The sequence below is a fragment of the Oryctolagus cuniculus genome, chromosome 19 (assembly GCF_964237555.1).
Source record: "Oryctolagus cuniculus chromosome 19, mOryCun1.1, whole genome shotgun sequence".
Taxonomy (NCBI): Eukaryota; Metazoa; Chordata; class Mammalia; order Lagomorpha; family Leporidae; genus Oryctolagus; species Oryctolagus cuniculus.
This window is the reverse complement of record NC_091450.1, coordinates 32,712,491-32,734,231: the sequence shown is the minus strand read 5'-3', so window position 1 is coordinate 32,734,231 and position 21,741 is coordinate 32,712,491. Positions and strand designations below refer to the sequence as shown.

The 21,741-nt window shown below is 52.6% G+C and overlaps 1 protein-coding gene across 1 annotated transcript in view; it reads left to right on the top strand.

Moving 5' to 3' along the window:
- Nucleotides 1-21,741, top strand: part of PDPK1 (3-phosphoinositide dependent protein kinase 1) — an 87,463-nt gene that overhangs the window by 43,348 nt on the left and 22,374 nt on the right. The window contains exons 7-9 of the mRNA XM_051836225.2: nt 15,305-15,380; nt 19,886-19,954; nt 20,141-20,237. Of these exons, the coding sequence (XP_051692185.1) occupies nt 15,305-15,380; nt 19,886-19,954; nt 20,141-20,237 (242 nt within the window). The remainder of the gene's footprint in view (nt 1-15,304; nt 15,381-19,885; nt 19,955-20,140; nt 20,238-21,741) is intronic.

The following is a 21,741-nucleotide window of genomic DNA, read 5'->3' as shown; positions in this document are numbered from 1 at the left end:
CAGGCCAAAGCAAAGAACTCAAAGCTTCTTCCAGGTCTCTCACGTGGGTGTAGAACCCCAAGCACTTGGGCCATCTTCTATTACTTTCCCAGGCGCACTAGTGGTGAGCTGAAACAGAAGTGGAGCACCCGGATCTGGAACCAGCACCCATATGGGTTGTTGGCAGTGCAGGTGGAGGCTTAACCTGCTACACCACAGTGTCAATCCCAGTGCTGTGGATTGAACCTTGTCACCACTGGTTGTTTTTTTTTTTTTTTTTTTTTTAAGATTTATTTATTTGAAAGTCAGAGTTACACAGAAAGAGAAGGAGAGGCAGAGAGAGAGAGAGAGAGAGGTCCTCCATCCACTTGTTCACTCCTCAGCTGGCTGCAGTGGCCGGAGCAGCGCCAATCCGAAGCCAGGAGCCAAGAGCTTCTTCTGTGTTTCCCATGTGGGTGCAGGGGCCCAAGGACTAGGGCCATCTTCTGCTTTCCCAGGCCATAGCAGAGAGCTGGATCAGAAGTGGAGAAGCCGCGTCTGGAACTGGCGCCCATATGGGATGCCAGCACTGCAGGCAGCGGCCCAGCCCACTACGCCACAGTGCCGGCCCCCCTTGCCACCACTCTTGCAGGGACAGGGCCGCCCACCACCAGGACAGAGAGGGCCATCTTCCATCTTTCACGTGGCTCCTGCTGTGCTGTGAAAGTGGAGTTTGTGTGGCAGAGTGCTTGCGCTCAGCACCACATGAGTCTCCCTCCCTGATGGGACATCACTGGTCTTGTTCTTCCGGTTTAGGCATGGCTTTGATGCACCAATGGTTTTTATTTATTTATTTTTTTTTCATACAGAATAACTGCTGATTATTTTTTCAATTTACACCAAACCTGTGACCTGATTCAAAACACCATCAGTTTGCTTTTCCCTGTAAATATTTCTATACATGTTGTGAAAATATAAAGTTTCGGGGCCGGCACTGTGGTGTAGCAGGTGGGGCCGCCCCCTGCAGTGCTGGCATCCCATATGGACACCAGTTCAGGACCCGGCTGCTCTTCTTCCGATCCAGCTCTCTGCTGTGGCCTGGGAGAGCAGTAGAAGACGGCCTAAGTCCTTGGGCCCCTGCACGTACGTGGGAGACCGGAGGAGGCTCTTGACTTCTGGCTTCAGATCAGCCCAGCTCTGGCTGTTGTGGCCATCTGGGGAGCGGACCAGTGGATGGAAGACCTCTCTGTCTCTGCCTCTGGCTCTCTGTGGCTCTGCCTTTCAAATAAATTTAAAAAATATATTAAAGTTTCTTTTGAAAAACATAACCACAATACCATATGATTTCACATAAAAATTAACGGTAATTGCTTGATACCTGAAAATACTTGGTATTTTTCTTTCTTTCTTTTTTTTAATTTATTTATTTGAGAGGTAGAGTTAAGACAGAGGGAGAGAGAGAGAGAAAGGTCTTCCATCCTCTGCTTCACTCCTCAAATGGCTGTAGTGCCTGGAGCTGGGCCAGTCTGAAGTCAGCAGCTTTTTCCAGGTGTCTCACATGGGTGCACAAGCACTTGGGCCATCTTCCACTGCTTCCCCGGGCGCATTAGCAGGGAACAGAGTCGGAACTGGAGCAGCCAGGACTGGACTGTCACTCTGATGGGGGAACCAGCCTCGGCGGTGGCGCCAGCCTTCAGTCAGTGCTAGCCTTCTAGCTGTCTCACGCACAGGTGTCTGCTGCTGTTTACCTGACTCCGCGTCCACATAAGGTTCACACAGATTTCTTGTAGTATGTCGCTTCCCCTCATCTTTATTTTTTCCCTTGCAACACCAGGTCATTTGCCCTTTAGTGTTCTGTCTGTTTTTTGTTTATGTTTTTGTATCTTTTATTGTTTCTCTCCTTTTTTGTCCTGGGGAGTGTACCAGAGTTTTCTGAATGCGTCTCTGTGTGGAATCACGTGGCTTTCTTCTCTCCCCTGTATTTCTGGGGAGTCCCATCTGGCTACCAGGTCACACTCAGATCTGATGCCCTCCTCCCTCATGAGGACGTGCATGGTATCCAGGCTTCTCTGTGATGTTAACAGCCACTTAGAGGCCAAATAGCCTACAGTAATCCATTGGAGAATGCAGAGTGCTTATTGTAAAACTCTTTCATTCATGATGTATTTTTGTTTCTGTAAGGATTTATTTATTTGAAAGGCAGATGTTGGAGATGTGGAAAAAAGGGGAAAGAGATCTTCCATCCACTGGTTCACTCCCCAAATGGTCACAGTGATTTAGCTGAGCTGATCCAAAGCCGCGATCCAGGAGCTTCCTCCAGGTCTCTCTGGTGGGTGCAGGGGCCCAAGGACTTGGGCCATCTTCTGCTGCTTTTCCAAGCACATTATCAGGGAGCTGGATTGGAAGTGGAGCAGCCAGGACTCAAACCGTTGCTCTTAAGGGATGCCAACACTGCAGCCGATGGCTTTACTCACTAAGCCACACACCGGCCCCTAAAGAGAATTTTTTTTTTAAGATTTATTTTATGTATTTGAAAGACAGGGTTACAGAGAGAGGTACAGACAGAGAGAGAGGTCTTCCATCGGCTGGTTCACTCCCTAGATGGCCTCAACGGCTGAAGCTGCACCTATCTGAAGCCAGGAGCCAAGAGCTTCTTCCGGGTCTCCCACGTGGGTGCAGGGGCCCAAAGACTTGGGCCATCTTCCACTGCCATCCCAGGCCATAGCAGAGAGCTGGATCAGAAGAGGAACAGCCGGGACTAGAACCAGCGCCCATATGGGATGCTGGCGCTTCAGGCAGGGCTTTAACACATTGTGCCACAGCGCTAGCCCCTAAAGAGTATTCTTTAAAGAGAAATTTCCCCTTGGTGTTTTTGGTTAACCGGTGGTATCATTTTTATTTATTTATTTATTTATTTATTTATTTATTTATTTTTGACAGGTAGTTACAGACAGTGAGAGAGAGAGACAGAGAGAAAGGTCTTCCTTCCATTGGTTCACTCCCCAAATGGCCACTACGGCTCATCTGAAGCCAGGAGCCAGGTGCTTCTTCCTGGTCTCCCATGCGGGTGCAGGGCCCAAGCACTTGGACTATCCTCCACTGCCCTCCCAGGCCACAGCAGACAGCTGGACTGGAAGAGGAGTAACTGGGACAGAATCTAGCGCCCCAACCGGGACTAGAACCTGGCACCCATATGGGATGCCAGCACCGCAGGCAAAGGATTAACCAAGTGAGCCACGGCGCTGGCCCCAGTGGTATCATTTGTAAAGGACAAACAGGATAAATAGCTTGCCAGTTTTCCCTTTATTTGCCATTTTTGAGCCATGAATTGGTTTAGTATCCTATTCCATCGAAGACCAATGCATTTAAAAAATTATTACCCCTAGCTTATAGCAAACGCAAACATAACTCAAAACACATCAGATATCTGAATATAAGAGCAAAACCTTAACATTCTTAAATGATAATATAGAAGTAAATAAATATTCATGACCTTGGATCTGATGATGGTTTCTTATATGTAATTCCAAAAACACAAGTAGCAAAAACATAGATGTCAGTCTACATCAAGCTCAAGAACTCTTCTGCTGTAAGTAATAGTAAAAAATAAAAAGGAGGCGGCCAGTGCTGTTGCGTAGTGGGTTAAAGCCGCTATCTGCAGGGCCGCCATCCCATATGAACTCTGGTTCAAGTCCCGGCTGTTTCACTTCTGATCCAGCTCTCTGCTGTGGCCTGGAATGGCAGTGGAAGATGGCCCAATTCCTTGGGCCCCTGCACCCACGTGGGAGACCTGGAAGAAGCTCCTGTCTCCTGACTTCAGATCGGCGCAGCTCCAGCCGTTGCAGCCATCTGGGGCATGAACCAGTGGATGGAAGACCTCCCTCTCTCCCTCCCTCCTTCCCTCTCTCCCTCCTCTCCCTCCTTTCTCTGTGTAACTCTGACTTGAAAATAAATAAATAAATCTTAAAAAACAACACGCCGGCGCTAGGTGTCAGGAGGTGGAGGAACTGGACGCTCACACGTGGAGGTGGGCTTGTCGAGTGCGTTGCTGCTGTGGAAGATAGCCTTGCAGTCCCTCAGTAGAAAACGTAGTTGATGTAAGGCTCAGCGTCCGCACTCCTTGGCTTATACAGGAAGTAAATGAAGAGAGATGTTCACACCAAAATTTGTCTAAGGATGTTGATAGGACTGTTTGCAATAGCTAAAAAGTTTATCCGTTCAGCAGATGAGAATGGATAACAAATTGTGGTCAGCCATAGACCTGTGTGACAAGGTGGGTGGACCTACAGTACGGGTGCTTGGTGACAGCTGAGATGTGAATGTGGATTGCTGTCAGGGTTCCCCATGGAGAACAAGTAGGAGATGTGTAGACGGGTGAATTAATACAGGTATAGGTGTAAGCGCAGGGGATTTACTAGAGCCGTTGACTCCCCCGGTTTTGGAGCCTGAGCCGTCCCAGACAGGCTGCCTGCAAGCTGCACACCTGGTGTGTAACTAGTGTGCCTCAGCCCACATGGGAACCAGGGAAGGCGATGCCAGTGCCCTCACTCTAGGCTGAGGCGGAAGGCCTGAGAACCTGGAGTGGGTGCTGGTACGTGCGCTGGATCCCTGAGAGTCTGGGGTTCTGACACCCAGAGCAGGAGGTCATCTGCAGAGAGAGGGAGCGAAGTCTGCCTTCGCTCTGCTGGTTTGTTCACACGGCCTCAGCGGTCAATCTGCCTACACCGAGAGCGAAGTCTTCCCCGCTCAGGCCAGCTCATTCGTCAGGCTCCTCTTGGAACCCTCACAGACGCACCCAGAACGCTTCCATCATTCTCCCGGCATTCGTTGCTCCAGTCAAACTGACAACTAAAATTAACCACAACTGAGTGGAGGGTGTAGATCATTGAAGGATCTGCTGCCCCACAACTTGAGCACGCATCTGTTGATTCAAATCTTTAATTTCTGTCAAAAATGTCCTACAGTTTTTAGAATGGTTTATATTTCTTTTTTTATTTTTTATTATTATTATTTTTTTTGACAGGCAGAGTGGACAGTGAGAGAGAGAGAGACAAAGATCTTCCTTTTCAGTTGGCTCACCCTCCAATGGCTGCTGCAGCCGGCGCACCGCGCTGATCCGATGGCAGCAGCCAGGTGCTTCTCCTGGTCTCCCATGGGGTGCAGGGCCCAAGCACTTGGGCCATCCTCCACTGCACTCCCAGGACACAGCAGAGAGCTGGACTGGAAGAGGGGCAACCAGGACTAGAACCCAGTGTGCCAGCGCCGCAGGCGGAGGATTAGCCTAGTGAGCCGCGGCGCCGGCCAGAATGGTTTATATTTCTTTTGTTAAATTTATTTCTAAATACTTTTATTATATTGTCCATAGGATTTTTCTTAATTGCGTTTTCAGATTGTTCATGGGGAGTGTGTAGAATCCACACTTGTGGAGTTGGTTCAGGGGTTGCAGCAATGAGTTCTCAGTGGATTCCTCAACACTGCTTACACAGAGGATCGTGCTGTGGTCAGAACTAGTGTTAGCTTTTCTTTTCCAATCTGGATGCCTTTTATTTTGTTTTCTTGCTTAATTGCCCTGGCTAAGACCTCTAGTATGATGCTGAACAGGGTAGCAAGAGTGAGCATCCTTACCTTGTGCCTGGTCTTTGGGAAAGCTCTAGGTCTTCACTGTTGGGTGTGATGTTGGCTGTGAGTTTAGTACATTCCCTGTGTCAGACTGAGGGTCGTGATGTTGGCTGTGGGCTTATTTTTATTTTATTTTATTATTTGATTTTATTTATTATTTGAAAATCAGGGTTACACAGAGAGAGGAGAGGCAGAGAGAGAGAGAGAGAGGTCTTCCATCTGATTCACTCCCCAGTTGGCTGCAATAGCCAGAGCTGCACTGATTTAAGCCGGGAGCCAGGAGCTTCCTCCAGGTCTCCCACATGAGTGCAGGGGCCCAAGGACTTGGGCCATCTTCTACTGCTTTCCCAGGCCATAGCAGAGAGCTGGATCGGAAGTGGCGCAGCCAGGTCTTGAACTGGCGCCCATATGGGATGCCAGGGCGTTAACAGCGCCGGCCCTGGCTGTGGGTTTACTACATTCCCTGTGTCAGACTAAGGGTCGTGATATTGGCTATGGGTTTAGTACATAACTTGTGTCAGACTGAGGGTATTTCCTTCTGTGCCTTGTTCTTTAATTATTTTTATCATACAGAAAGATTGAATTTTTGCTCTCTTATGATGAATTCTGCATCTGTTGTGATGATCATGCAAATTTTTTTGCCCTTTAGTCTAATGATGTGGTATCATACATTGACTTTTTTTAAAAAGACAAAAGATTTATTTATTTATTTATTTTTATTTATTTATTTTTTTTGACAGGCAGAGTGGACAGTGAGAGAGAGAGACAGAGAGAAAGGTCTTCCTTTGCCGTTGGTTCACCCTCCAATGGCCGCCGCGGCTGGCGCGCTGCGGCCGGCGCACCGCGCTGATCCGATGGCAGGAGCCAGGAGCCAGGTGCTTTTCCTGGTCTCCCATGGGGTGCAGGGCCCAAGCACCTGGGCCATCCTCCACTGCACTCCCTGGCCACAGCAGAGGGCTGGCCTGGAAGAGGGGCAACTGGGACAGAATCCGGCGCCCCGACCGGGACTAGAACCCGGTGTGCCGGCGCCGCTAGGCGGAGGATTAGCCTAGTGAGCCGCGTCGCCGGCCTTATTTATTTATTTGAAAGTCAGAGTTACGGGGCGGGGGTAGGGGGATGTCTTCCATACAGTGTTTCACTCCCCAAATGTCCACAATGGCCAGGGCTAGGCCAAGCTGAAGCCAGGAGCTTTTTCCAGATCTCCCACATAGGTGCATCCTGTGTGGGTCATCCTCCACTGCTTTCCCAGGAACATGGTCAGGGAGCTGGATGGGAAGTGGAGAAGCTGGGACTCGAACCAGTGCCCATATGGGATGCTGGCACTGGAGGTGGCAGCCTAACCCACCTGCCATACGCCAGCCCCCATGAATTGACTTTTGTGATCCAACCTTGCAGTCATGGGACCAGTCCTGCTCGAGGCGCCTGCTGCTTTGAGCAAGTTACTGCACAGGGTTCGCAAGTCCTGTGTGCTTGGCAGTCCTGTGTTGTGGAGTGCATTCTGTGCTTCAGCTGTGGGTCTGGGGGTAACGCGGCAGTCTGTACCCTTGACACTTGAGGAACGTGAGTGTCTGGAGAGTCAGGGTCATGTCTTCAGCTGCTACCTTGCAGATGAGGTTGGTGGTACCAGGGTGGTCCTTGATCCAGGACACAGTGCCGTTTCTATGAACCACTGGTTTAGTTTTTTGACACTATGCCAAAGTGTCTCAGAGAAGCTGCTCACTAAAGATGGAAGCTTTGGGCGCACAGCTGTAGAGGGTCACAGTCCATGGGTAGGCAAGCCCCGTCGGTTTGGACTTCGCATGGTGAGGCCGGAGGATGGCTTGGTGGAGGGCGTGTGGAAGAGGGGTTACAGGAAACCCAGGAAGCAGAGAGCTCTTGGCTGAGCCCAGTTCAGGTTCTGTGACCGGTCCCTCAGCAGGACTGCCTTCTGAGGGCAGTGCCTCCAAGGAGCTAAGGACCTCTGCTTAGGCACACTTCCGCAATACCTTGTGGATTGTTTGCGCGCTCTCTCGCTTGCTCTCTAAAGATTTATTTATTTGAAAGGCAGAGTAACAGAGACATAGATAGACACACACACACACACACAGATCAATTCATACATTGATCTTAAATGCACACAACAGGCTGGCGCTGTGGCATAGTGGGTAAAGCCGCAGCCTGCAGTGCTGGCATCCCATATGGGTACCAGTTTGAGACCTGGCTGCTCTGCTTCCGATCCAGCTCTCTGCTATAGCTGGGAAGGCAGTGGAGGATGGCCCAAGTCATTGGGCCCCTGCACCCACATGGGAGACCCAGAGGAGACTCCTGGCTCCTGGCTTTGGATCGGCGCAGCTCCAGCCGTTGTGGCCAATTGGGGAATGAACCAGAGGATGGAAGACCTCTCTCTCTCTCTCTCTCTCTCTCTCTCTCTGCTTCTCCTCTCTTTCAGTAACTCTGACTTTCAAATAAATGAATAAATCTTTAAAACAAAATGCTCACAACAGTCATGCTGGATCAGGCTGAAGCCAGGAGCTGGAACTCCTACATGAGTGGCAGGAGTCCAAATACTTGAGCTAACACTGCTGCCTCCTGGGTTTATCAGCAGGACGCTGGAGCAGAAGTAGTTCAGCTGGGACTCTACCTGGCACTTGGGTATGTGATGCGGGGTCACAAGTGGCGGCTTAACCTGCTTTGTCACAACACCTGCCCCAGTTTCCACTGTCTTGGACTATCGAGATTTCGCCATCTAAACAGGTTTCGTAGCCAATTTTTTTTTAAAGATTTATTTATTTATTTGAAAGAGTCAAAAAGAGAAGGAGAGTCAGAGAGAGAGAGAGAGAGCACTCCCCCATCACTCTGCAATGGCACAGAGCGTGTCCAAGTGCCCCCCCCATCACTCTGCAATGGCACTGTGTCCAAGCGCTCCCCCCCCCATCACTCTGCAATGGCACAGAGTGTGTCCGTGTGCCCCCTCATCACTCTGCAATGGCACTGAGTGTGTCCGTGTGCCCCCTCATCACTCTGCAATGGCACTGAGCGTGTCCAAGTGCCCCCCCATCACTCTGCAATGGCACAGAGCGTGTCCATGTGCCCCCCCATCACTCTGCAATGGCACTGTGTCCAAGCGCTCCCCCCCCATCACTCTGCAATGGCACTGAGCGTGTCCAAGCACTCTCCCCCCCATCACTCTGCAATGGCACTGAGTGTGTCCGTGTGCCCCCCCATCACTCTGCAATGACACAGAGCGTGTCCATGTGCCCCCCCATCACTCTGCAATGGCACTGAGTGTGTCCAAGCACTCTCCCCCCCATCACTCTGCAATGGCACTGAGTGTGTCCAAGCACTCTCCCCCCCATCACTCTGCAATGGCACTGAGTGTGTCCGTGTGCCCCCCCATCACTCTGCAATGACACAGAGCGTGTCCGTGTGCCCCCTCATCACTCTGCAATGGCACTGAGTGTGTCCGTGTGCCCCCCCATCACTCTACAATGGCACTGAGTGTGTCCGAGCACTCCCCCCCCCCCATTTCTCTGCATTGGCAGTGAGCTCAAATTGGTCGAGAGAGAGAGAGAGAGAAAGCCCTCCATCTGCTGGTTCACTCCCAAATTGGCCACAATGGCCAGAGCTGAGCTGCTCAGGAGCCAGGTGCCTCCTCCAGGTTTCCCGTGCGAGTGCAGGGCCCAAGGACTTGGGCCATCTTCCACTGCTTTCCCAGGCCGTAGCAGAGAGCTGGATTCGAAGTGGAGCAGCTGGTACTAAAACCAGCACCAACATGGGATGCCGGCACTGCAGGCAGCGGCTTTATCTGCTAAGCCACGGACTGGCCCCTCGGAGCCAAATCTTGTTCAAACTGCCGCAGCCACCTTGAGCGTGGAGGCAGCAGTGCAGCCTGAGACCCCAAGCTCTGAGTAGTCCTGTCATCTGGGCAGCAGCCTGGAGGAGCGCGGGCAATGATGGTTCGGGGCCTGAGCTGTCAGTGGGTGGAGAAGTTTGACCTTCTGCTGATCCCCAGGCTTCCAGGGAGAGGGTCTGGGTCATGTCCGTGGTTTTCAGTTAAACCGTCTGGGGCCCCAAACACAGGTGTCTCAGGTGGAAGTTGGCATTTGTGACCTTGGACAAAAGGAAATGGCTGATTTTCACTGAGTTGTCAACAAGTATCTCCCCAGGAGCCATCACAGGTGCGTTGGGGTTCTCCTGTGGCCATTAGAGAAATGGGGGGGCACTTGGACAGTGCTCAGTGCTATTGCAGAGTGATGGGGGGGCACACAGACACGCTCAGTGCCATTGCAGAGTGATGGGGGGGGCGCTTGACATGCTCAGTGTCATTGCAGAGTGATGGGGGGGGCACACGGACACGCTCAGTGCCATTGCAGAGTGATGGAGGGGAGAGTGCTCGGACACGCTCAGTGCCATTGCAGAGTGATGGGGGGGCACTTGGACACGCTCTGTGTCATTGCAGAGTGATGGGGTGGCACACGGACACGCTCAGTGTCATTGCAGAGTGATGGGGGGCACTTGGACACACTCAGTGTCATTGCAGAGTGATGGGGGGGCACACGGACACGCTCAGTGTCATTGCAGAGTGATGGGGGGGGAGTGCTTGGACACACTCAGTGCCATTGCAGAGTGATGGGGGAGGCACATGGACACGCTCAGTGCCATTGCAGAGTGATGGGGGGGCACTTGGACACGCTCTGTGTCATTGCAGAGTGATGGGGTGGCACACGGACACGCTCAGTGTCATTGCAGAGTGATGGGGGGCACTTGGACACACTCAGTGTCATTGCAGAGTGATGGGGGGGCACACGGACACGCTCTGTGCCATTGCAGAGTGATGGGGGGGAGTGCTTGGACACACTCAGTGCCATTGCAGAGTGATGGGGGAGGCACATGGACACGCTCAGTGCCATTGCAGAGTGATGGGGGGGGCGCTTGACATGCTCAGTGCCATTGCAGAGTGATGGGGGGGCACTTGGACACACTCTGTGCCATTGCAGAGTGATGGGGGGGCACTTGGACACACTCAGTGCCATTGCAGAGTGATGGGGGGCACTTGGACACGCTCAGTGCCATTGCAGAGTGATGGGGGGGCACACGGACACACTCAGTGCCATTGCAGAGTGATGGGGGGGAGTGCTTGGACACAGTGCCATTGCAGAGTGATGGGGGGGCACTTGGACACGCTCTGTGCCATTGCAGAGTGATGGGGGGGCGCTTGGACATGCTCTGTGCCATTGCAGAGTGATGGGGGGGGAGTGCTTGGACACACTCAGTGCCATTGCAGAGTGATGGGGGGGCGCTTGACATGCTCAGTGCCATTGCAGAGTGACCTAGACCAGCCCTGCTGGAGCCGGTCACCAGTGCCTCCAGTATTACTGTAATACTTTGGTCCTTCATTTCTTTATATTTGCTTTCCTCTTGGTTGTGTTTAGTTGTGTGCATCAAGGACATTACTCGAGAGGAGTCGTTTGTCTCTAGAGTAGCTAATGGGAGGGTGACTGCTCATCTTCGGGGAGGTGAGCAGAGGGAGCCCAGGCAGGCAGCCACTGAGAGGAGGGAGAGCTCAGACCACAGCAGCAGTCGTCACGCTCCATGGCCCCTGGCCAAGCACGAACATCAGGTGGGTGTGAGTATCCGTGTGTCACGTGGCTCTGCATATTGTTTGACAGCCTCAGTTAGTTATGCAAATACGGGAAAGTACTACACATTTTTGTGAGAAAATGATACAGAGAGGTAAATTAACTTTGGTGCAGGACAATTTTGAAATGCGTAGTTTTTTAATAAAATGCTTTTTCCATGAACTTAAAAAGTTTATTTATTTTGCGGAGATACAGCTCCCATCCACTGGTTAACGTCCCAAATGACTACAAAGGTTGGCTGGGCCAGGCCAAAGCCAGGAGCCAGGAGCTCAATTCAGGTCTCCCCTGTGAGAGGACCGAGTCACTGGAGTCCTCACCACAGCCTCGCGGGGTCTGCGTCAACAGGAAGCTGAATCCCGGCTCCTGAATGGGCCGCAGGCATCTCAGCTGTATCCGAGATGGTAGCTACATGCCTGCCCCTCCATAAACTTTTTGAAGACCCTTTGTATCGGGGCCAGTGCTGTGGTACACCAGGTTAGTCCTCCACCTGCGGTGCCAGCATCCCATATGGGCGCCGGTTCTAGTCCTCATTGCTCGTCTTCCAGTCCAGCTCTCTGCTGTGGCCTGGGAGTGCAATGGAGGATGGTCCAGGTTCTTGGGCCCTGCACCTGTATGGGAGACCAGAAAGAAGCACCTGGCTCCTGTTTTAAGATTGGTGTAGCTCCAGCCATTGCAGCCATTTGGGGAGTGAACCAACGGAAGGAAGACCTTTCTCTCTGTCTCTCTCTCTCACTGTCTGTAACTCTACCTGTCAAAAACAGGTAGTAAAACAACAAAAAAAACACTCTTTGTACATCTTTCCATATGAAAATGTATTTCAGGGCCATTGCCATGGCGTAGCAGGTAAGGCCACCGCCTGCAGTGCCACATCCCATATGGGTGCCTGTTCAAGTCCTGGCTGGTCTACTACTACTTTTTTTTTAATATTATTATTATTATTATTATTATTATTATTATTATTTTTGACAGGCAGAGTGGACGGTGAGAGAGAGAAACAGAAAGGTCTTCCTTTGCCGTTGGTTCACCCTCCAATGGCCGCCGCGGCCAGTGCACCACACTGATCCTAAGCCAGGAGCCAGGTGCTTCTGGTCTCCCATGCGGGTGCAGGGCCCACTGCACTCCCGGGCCACAGCAGAGAGCTGGACTGGAAGAGGGGCAACAGGGACAGAATCCGGTGCCCCAACCGGGACTAGAACCCTGGGTGCAGGCGCCGCAGGCGGAGGATTAGCCTAGTGAGCCGCGACGCCGGCCCAATATTATTTATTTTATTTGAAAAAGAGAAAGAGATAGATATTCCATCTGCCTGTTCACTTCCCAATTGGCTGCAATGGCCAGATCTTTGCCGATCTGACACCAGGAGCCAGGAGCTTCTTCCGGGTCTCCCATGTGGGTGCAGGGGCCCAAGCACCTGGGTCATCTTCTCCTGTTTTCCTGGCCATAGCAGAGAGCTGGATCAGAAGTGGAGCAGCCAGGACTCGAACCAGCACCCATAAGGGATGCTGGCACTGCAGGAGGCAGCTTTACCTGCTACTCCACAGTGCCAGCCCCCCAGCTGGTCTAGTTCTTTTTTTTTTTTTTTTTTAAGATTTTATTTATTTGAGAGGTGGAGTTACAGATAGTGAGAGGAAGAGACAGAGAGAAAGGTCTTCATTCTGCTGGTTCACTCCCCAAATGGCTGCAACGGCCAGAGCTGCGCCGATCTGAAGCCAGGAGCCAGGTGCTTCCTTTCGGTCTCCCATGCAGGTGCAGGGGCCCAAGGTCTTAGGCCATCTTCTACTGCTTTCCCAGGCCATAGCAAAGAGCTGGACTGGAAGAGGAGCAGCCAGGACTAGTACCGGCGCCCATATGGGATACGCACCCATATGGGATACCGGTGCCACAGGCGGAGGATTAACCTACTGCTCCATGGCGCTAGCCCCTGGTCTACTTCTGATCTAGCTCTCTGCTATGGCCTGGTAAAGCAAAAGTAGATGGTCCAAGTCCTTGGGCCCCTGCATTCACATGGGAGACCTGGAAGAAGCTCCAGGCTCTTGGCTTTGGATCGCCCAGCTCTGGCTGTTGTGGCCATCTGGGGAGTGAACCAGCAGATGATAGACCTCTCTCTCCCTCTCTTTCTGCTTCTCTGTAACTCTTTCAAATAAATGAAAAGTCTAAAAAGAGGAAATGTACTTCTAGAAATTTTTAGTAACGCCATTACAAAATGGAAGTCATCAAAGTCACTGAGCAGCAGAGAGCAGCACTGGAGGCAGGCGAGCACCAGTGGCAGTGCTGTTGGACCGTGTTGTGGTGACCGTGTCCTGCTGTTGTCCTGGTCGTCTCCTCACTGTCTTGTGTTAGTCCCTTAGGACCAGGGTCACTGTGTGGAAACGGAGTGTCTGAGGCAGGGCATCTCCATTGCATGTGACTTGATGATCGTGAGAAAGCCGCTCCCTGGAAGTCAGCCGTTCTCTGTCCCTGTCAGAAGTCCTGCGTCTGTGTCCCCAATCCCTGCTACACTGTTTTCTTCATTTTCTCATTGCCGGTTTGATGGGCTGTCATATTTTAATTTGCATTTCTTTGGTTCTTTGTGTGGTCGAATGACTTCAGTTGTTTTTGGTTCTTGGTTTGGTTTCTTGTCTCTCAGGAGTCTCCTTTTTGGTAGCATCGTTCAGGGTCCTGACTAGCTCCAAATGCAGCCATGCCCCCCCCCCCCCTTTAAAAAAAAAGATTTGTCTGTCTGTCTACCTACCTATCTACCTATTTATTTATTTATTTTTGAAAGAATACAAAGAGATTTCCCATCCACTGGTTCACTCCTCATATGGTAGCAACATCCAGCTCTAGGCCAGGCCAAAGCCATGAGCTTCATTCGGTTCTCTCATGTGGGTGGTAGGGGCCCAGACACTTGGGCCATCCCCCGTTGCTTTTCCCAGACCATTAACAGGGAACTGGATCGGAAGTAGAGCAGCTGGGACAAAAGTTGGGCCCATATGGGATGCCGGCATCGTAGGTGGCAGCTTTACCTGCTACCCCACAGCGCCATGTCCACTGGTGGTCTTTACATGAAAATGGTTTACTGAAGGGAGCATTTACAGGCCTGGGTCTTTGCAGTGGGTTTGTGAGCATCCCTCGTCCCAACCCTTGGGAGCAGGCGGGACAGGCAGTACAGGGTGCCCATGGCTGCTGTGTAGAGGCCTGGGCAGCCTGTGCTGTTGGGCTGCTCCATCCATCAGGCTGTGTGGCAGCTGATAGATTTATTGGGGCCGTGGGCTGACATGGGTATTAGATTTATTGGGGCCGTGGGCTGACATGGGTATGTCCAAGGATGAGGGGGTCCAGAGGGTCTTGGCCCTCAATCTTGTGTCTCCTGGGAACTGTGGGGCCCTTGTGTAGCGTAAGTCAGGACTGGAGGCAGCATACCTGGGGGAGACTTTTTGGGTGCGGTGCCTGAGTCTTGCTCCCTTTGTGGGCTTGTAGTTCCTGAGGGTCATCTCTGGCCAGCGGCTGTTGCTAGTATGTCTGTGGCCTGTAGTGTGAGTTTTGAAGCACAAGTCTTAACAGACACGCCTTTGTCCTTTGCTCCATCCTGGCTGACGATAGGGGAGTGTGGTGAGCTGTGCGGCAGGCACGTGACAGGTGGGAAGGGCCAGGAAGGAGGAGCACAGTGCACAGGGCCAGGCAGGTGTCCTTGAGCAGAGGCCCTTGGAGGCAGCCACTGTGGGTGACCAACTGAGCGGAGAGGCCCGGCCCAGCTGTGTTGAGGCCATGTCTGTGGGACCACTGCGGGTGACCAGCTGAGCGGAGAGGTCTGGCCCAGCTGTGTTGAGGCCATGTCTGTGGGACCACTGCGGGTGACCAGCTGAGCGGAGAGGTCTGGCCCAGCTGTGTTGAGGCCATGTCTGTGGGACCACTGCGGGTGACCAGCTGAGCGGAGAGGTCTGGCCCAGCTGTGTTGAGGCCATGTCTGTGGGATGAGCCAGCGCCGGGCTGCTCTGCTGGCCCGGGAGGGCATCTCTGAGCGTGACCTGTGCCCTCTGCTGGTCCGGGAGGGCATCTCTGAGCGTGACCGTCTGTCCCCTCTGCTGGCCCGGGAGGGCATCTCTGAGCGTGACCTGTCCCTCTCTCCTCAGCCAGGGCCAACTCGTTCGTGGGAACGGCGCAGTATGTCTCTCCAGAGCTGCTCACGGAGAAGTCGGCCTGCAAAAGGTAACCAGCTCCGTCCGATACGAACCTCTCTCTTCTCCAGCATGCCTCGGGAGTTTTTGCATAAGAGAGAAATATTTGAAGGAGTAACTTTGGGGGCTTTTAAAATAGCCATGCATACTTTGTAAGAAGTTAGCGTTTTGCTTTTACCCTGTTTCCCTCTGACACACATGCTTGTTACTTCATTGTTGTATTTTATACTTCCTGGGTTGGTGGTTGCCTGTTGGTTACAGATTTGATCCTCTTCTTTAGTGGGGAGGAGTGTTTCTGCCATGTGCACGGAGCTGGGCCCCTCTGCCTGCTATGGGTCGCAGGGCAGAATTGGCTGGGCTGTAGGCACGGAGCTGGGCCCCTCTGCCTGCTATGGGTCGCAGGGCAGAATTGGCTGGGCTGTAGGCACGGAGCTGGGCCCCTCTGCCTGCTATGGGTCGCAGGGCAGAATTGGCTGGGCTGTAGGCACGGAGCTGGGCCCCTCTGCCTGCTATGGGTCGCAGGGCAGAATTGGCTGGGCTGTAGGCACGGAGCTGGGCCCCTCTGCCTGCTATGGGTCGCAGGGCAGAATTGGCTGGGCTATAGGCATGGAGCTGGGCCCCTCTGCCTGCTGTGGGTCGCAGGGCAGAATTGGCTGGGCTGTAGGGCTGTGGCAGCTGCAGCATCATGGGCTCTGCAGAATGGGAGAGGAACCTGGGGGCGGGAGGGGGGAGTGTCAGGCAAGGCTGAGTCAGCCCTGGGGAGGCCTGGGGAGGCTCTAGGTCTGCGGCTCTTGGAGAGAGACAGCTGTGCCTTGGTGTTGGTCCCAGTGGAGAAAATCAGAAGTGCTGGGTTGGGGTGGGGGTTGCAGGGGCTGGTGCTGGCCCAGGAGTGGGTTCTGTTTGTGAAATCAGAGGTTGGGAGACTGGAGGAGGGGTTAGTCCTTGGGGCATCTGAGGAGTACAAGAAGGAAGCTTGTTAAGTCCATGGCCAGGTGTGGGGAGAGGTAGAAGGGACTGTGTTGGGTGCATGTGATGCAGGAGAGGGACAAAAAGGTGATATTCGGATGTGGAATTAAAAAATGTGGGGAGCCGGGGTCAGCACTGTGGCCTAAGGGGTAAAGCTGCCACCTACAGTGCCAACATCCCATATGGCTGCCGGTTCATGTCCTGGCTGCCCCGCATCTGATCTAGCTCCTTGCCCATGTGTTTGGGAAAGCACAGAGGATGGCCCAAGTGTTTGGGCCCCTGCCACCCACACGGGAGATGCGGATGAAGCTCCTGCCTTTGGCCTGCTCCAGTCTTGGCCACTGTGGCAATTTGGAGGGTGAACCAGCAGATGGAGGATCTCTCTGTTTCTCTCTCCCTCTCTCTCTGACTTTTAAATAAATAGATCAAAAAAAAAAAAAGTAAAGGTGTGGGGAGCACCTCCAGGATGACAGAGCCTGGCAGAAGGGATGACTTGGGCTCTTGTCCTGCGCCTGCTTCACCCAGCCTCTTGACCCATGGGCACCCTCTCCTGAGCTGACAGGGCCCACACGAGTCCCATGCTGTCAGCATCCTGCTCTGCCAGGTCCTCGCGTGTAATGGGCCACCTTGGAGTGAGTGAGAGAGTGTTTCTGGGTACAGTGGCTCGTTTTCACGCCTGAAAGCTTCAAAAAGAACCCAGGGGCAGGGAGCCCTGGGCAGAGACCTGGGGGCAGGACAACAGAGAATGCACAGCTGGGCTTGATGGCCTGAGCAGTCTCCGGGCTTTTAAATGTTTATTTTATTTTGATATTTGAATGGCAGGCAGACAGGGTAAGGCAGATCTTCTAGCGCTGGTTCACTCCCCAAATGGCCGCAATGACTGGAGTTGGGCCTGGGTGAAGGTAGGAGACTAGAGTTCTGTCCGGGTCTCCCTTGGGGCTGACAGGGGCCCAACCACTTGGGCAGTCTTCCACTGCCTTCCCAGAGCCAGCCCACTAGCCAGGAACAAGATCAGAAGCGGAACAGCTGGAACTTGAACTGGCTGTCATGTGGGATGCAGCATTGCAGGCCGTGGTATAACCCCACACATCACAGTGCTGACCCCTGGTTTTTAATTTTTAATCATATGATATTCATTTAGATACTTGAGCATTTTCTTCTTCTGATTTTCAAGACTTCGTAATTGGCTGGTATACAGTGTGTTGGGTCAAGCTGCTACCTGTCATGCCGGCATCCCATGTGGACGCCAGTTCTTGTCTTGGCACACCACTTCTGATCCAGCTCCCTGCTAATGGCGTAGGAAAGCAGCCAAAGGTGACCCAAGTGCTGGGGCCCTGCCACGCACACAGGCGACCCAGAGGAAGCTCGTGCTTCCTGGCTTTAGCCTGGCCCAGCACTGGCCATCTGGTGAGTGAACTAGCATATGGGAGATCTGTCTCTTCCCCTTCCTCTAACTCTTTTGAATAAAGAAATACCTTAAAAAAAAAAAAGAATTCTTAGAAAATGAATCTCCATACTCATTCAGCAATTAGAGACATTTTGGTAGATTTGCTTCTGGTCATTTTGTTCCCTCCATTTTCTGTATTTTTAAGTAATTTTTATGCAGTTTTTGATTTTGAATCTGGCCATTGGCATTATATGATGAATATTTTCCCATGTGATTGAGATTATCAGCTATATGATTTTCTTTTCTTTTTTTTAAGATTTATTTATTTGAAAGGCAGAGTAACAGAGAAATGGAAGGAGAAAGAAAAAGAGATCTTTCATCTGCTGATGTACTCCCCACACGTCTGGGCCTGGGCCAGGCTGAAGCCTGAAGCCTGGAGCCTGGAATTCCGTCTGGGTCTACCCTGTGGGTGGCAGGGGCCTAAGCACTGGGAACATCTTTCCCTGCTTTCCCAGACACGATAACAAGGAGTAGATCAGAGCAGTTGGAAGTCAGATTGGCACTCCAGTATGGGATGCCGGCATTGCAGGTTTGGCGTAACCCATAGTGCCACCAACAACGCCTCTCATTGAATTGTTCCTTGCTGTTGGACACTGAGCAGCTTTCGTTTATCCCCCACGTGCCAGTGCATCTGTGCCAGCAGGCTGGGTGTTGCGGGAGAAGGGCTCTCTGCCCTGGCGCCTGGATACTGGGAAAAGGCTGGGGCTACCCTGAGTTTCAAGAGCTGACACAGCTTCTGACTGGGCACTTAGAGAATGCTCTGCACCTAGTGATTCCCGCACTTCTCCCCCGTTACCGTGTGAGATCATCTCTGGTACGTGTGTGTGGTGGAAATGCGGAGCACTGGGAAGCTGCCCCAGGTCCCTTCTGCCTGAATTCCCAGTCCTAGAGACGCTGTGGCCGCCATTGCCAGCCACCGCCCCACCCCAGAGCAGAGGCTCTTTCTCTTGGCTTGTGTCCTTATCAGCGAGACGGAAACAGGAGTGGCGTCCACTCCTCACATCCCTGCTGCCTCCCAGGATACATTACTCGGAAGCTGGGTGGGAAGTGTGCATTAGCCGGGACTAGAACCAAAACCGATATGGGACGTGGTGACGCAGGTGGTGGCGTAACCTGCTGTGCCACAAGGCCTGCACCACAGTCTGCTGCAGCTGCTACCAGGCCTTGCAGGTGCTGGTGACCTGCGGAATGAGGGCATAGCCTTCCCCAGGATGCCGGACACTGTGCCGGTTTGTTGTTTGAGGAGTGGTTTTCCCACACCCTATGATTCATCTTCCAGAACCTGTGTTGGCAGCCCCTGAGCCCTGCGTAATCCCTGATGCTCAGAGGGAGGGGCCGGGAATGCAGGGAGACTCACAGCACAGATGTACCCATAAAGCCATCTCAGCCATGTCTGTCTCTCAGCAGGTGCTCTGAGCCTGGCACTGAGGGTAAAGAGGGGGAGTGGGAGTGAGTGAGTGTGAGAGGGAGAGCCACTGATGGTGGGTGAGGGTCTGCGGCAGCTGAAAGGAAATCCTGTATACCTAGCCACGTTCTGGAAGTGACTCACAGAAATCGATGAATGTGTTATATTTTAAAATAGATAACAGCAGTGTTTACAGAGGAGGAGCGGGTTTTTACACAGCTGAGGGTGGTCCTCCTCGTCCTGGGTGCTCTGGCACCTTCTAGAAGGGAGCCTGGCATGGTCAGGAGAGAATCTGACTTCAGTCTGAACTGTTCCAACTGCTATGGGTGGGGCAAGCCCGCCCTCCAACCCGCCTACCCCTTTTTGCCTCTCCCTCCCCCGTTCCTCTCTCTTCCCCCTCTGCCTCCACAGAAGGGAAGGTGCTGTTCTGTCAGGTTCCCCCTGGAAACCACGTTAGGTCCTGTCTGTAACCTCCCATCCCATGCCTGATCGCAGCAGCCCAGCTCTTTACCTTCATGGACGTTTTCACACACCTTGGAGGCCACGGGACTTGGAGGGCAGTGGACGACCAGCCCTGGCCAGGTCCCCAGCTGACCCTAAAGGATGGAAGCAGTTTGGAGGCTACAGTTTGGGGTGCAGATGGAGGGAAGGGAACGTGAGCTGACTTGCTGCGTACATGTTACCAATGCCGTTTTTCTGTTTTTTCCCTACCTTAAAGTTCAGACCTTTGGGCTCTGGGATGCATAATATACCAGCTCGTGGCAGGACTACCACCGTTCCGAGCCGGGTAAGGAGATAGCCATCCCCAGGCTCCGGGCCTGGCACACGCACTGGCCACTGCTGTGCTGACTGTCCCTGCTGGAGTAGTGGGCTGTGGCTGGGCGCTGGGTGCTCCCGGGAGAGTGCTCGCAGCATGGTGAGGCGTGTGGGCTCTGCTCGAAATAACTGCTCTGTTTCTTTTTGAATTTCACAGAAATGAATATCTTATATTTCAGAAGATCATTAAATTGGAATATGACTTTCCAGAAAAATTCTTCCCTAAGGCAAGAGACCTTGTGGAAAAACTTTTGGTAAATATTTTGAGTTTTCTTCCAGAAGAGTGATCCGGGGCACACCTGAGCCCCACCAGCTCTGTGTACTAACGTGCTTTAGGATTGGTGGTGACTGTGACAGGCCCATCTTGCATTCTGTTTAATTCTAAGTCCCTTTCACTTCCCAACTCTCTGACTCTTGACTTTATTTTTTCTGAATTTGACTTTTGGTGAGGCTTTAACAGATTTAATATAGTTCCCGGATACAGACTATAATGATGCACCCCCCCCCGACTTCTGACTTCAGTAAGATGGATTGTTGTGTTGTGTGCGCTTGGTCCTTAGCATCGTAAGTGGCACCTGGAGTCACTGATGCCAGTAACTTGGGGTTTATCGAGGTGCCAGTGGCTCTGGACCCAGATCTGTGGAGGTCAGTTTTTGTTTTCAAAGACTTACTCGCTTACGTGGAAAGTGGACAACCAGAGGGAGAGAAGGAATAGACAGGGAGGCCTTCTGTCCATTGCTCACTCCCCAGAGGAGCTGGCCGGGCTAAAACCAGGAGCCAGGTACTCCATCCGCGTCTCCCAAGTGGTAGGGACTCAAGCACTTGGGCCTTCTTCCCTTGCCGTCTTAGGTGGATTAGCAGAGAGCTGGATCAGGAGCAGAGCAGCAGGGACTCGAACTGGCACTCTGGTATGGGATACCTGCATTGTGGATGGTGGCCTAATCTGTAGTGCTCATTTTTTCCTTCCTTCCTTCCTTCCTTCCTTCCTTCCTTCCTTCCTTCCTTCCTGAGTGGACAGTGAGAGAGAGAGAGACAGAGAGAGAAAGGTCTTCCTTTGCCGTTGGTTCACCCTCCAATGGCTGCCACACCGTGCTGATCCGAAGGCAGGAGCCAGGTGCTTCTCCTGGTCTCCCATGTGGGTGCAGAGCCCAAGCACTTGGGCCATCCTCTACTGCACTCCCTGGCCACAGCAGAGAGCTGGCCTCTGTAATTCTTTCAAATACGAAAATTAATCTTTAAAGAAAAAATGAGGCCCGCGCCCTGGCTCAACAGGCTAATTCTCCACCTGCGGCGCCGGCACACCGGGTTCTAGTCCCAGTCGGGGTGCCGGATTCTGTCCCGGTTGCCCCTCTTCCAGGCCAGCTCTCTGCTGTGGCCTGGGAGTGCAGTGGAGGATGGCCCAAGTGCTTGGGCCCTGCACCCCATGGGAGACTAGGAGAAGCACCTGGCTCCTGCCATCGGATCAGTGCAGTGCACCAGCCACAGCGTGCCGGCCATTGGAGGGTGAACCAATGGCAAAGGAAGATCTTTCTCTCTGTCTCTCTCTCTCACTGTCCACTCTGCCTGTAAAAAAAAAAAAAAAAGAATTACAGAGAGATAGAAGAGGAGAGAGAGATCTCCATCTTGGGTTCACTCCCCAAATGGCCACAGTCGCCAGTGCTGGGCCACGGCTAAGCAGGGCTGGAACTTGATCTGGGTCTCTCGTGTGGGTGGCAGGGAGCACTTGGGCCTCTTCTGCTGCCTTCTCGGGTGTCTTAG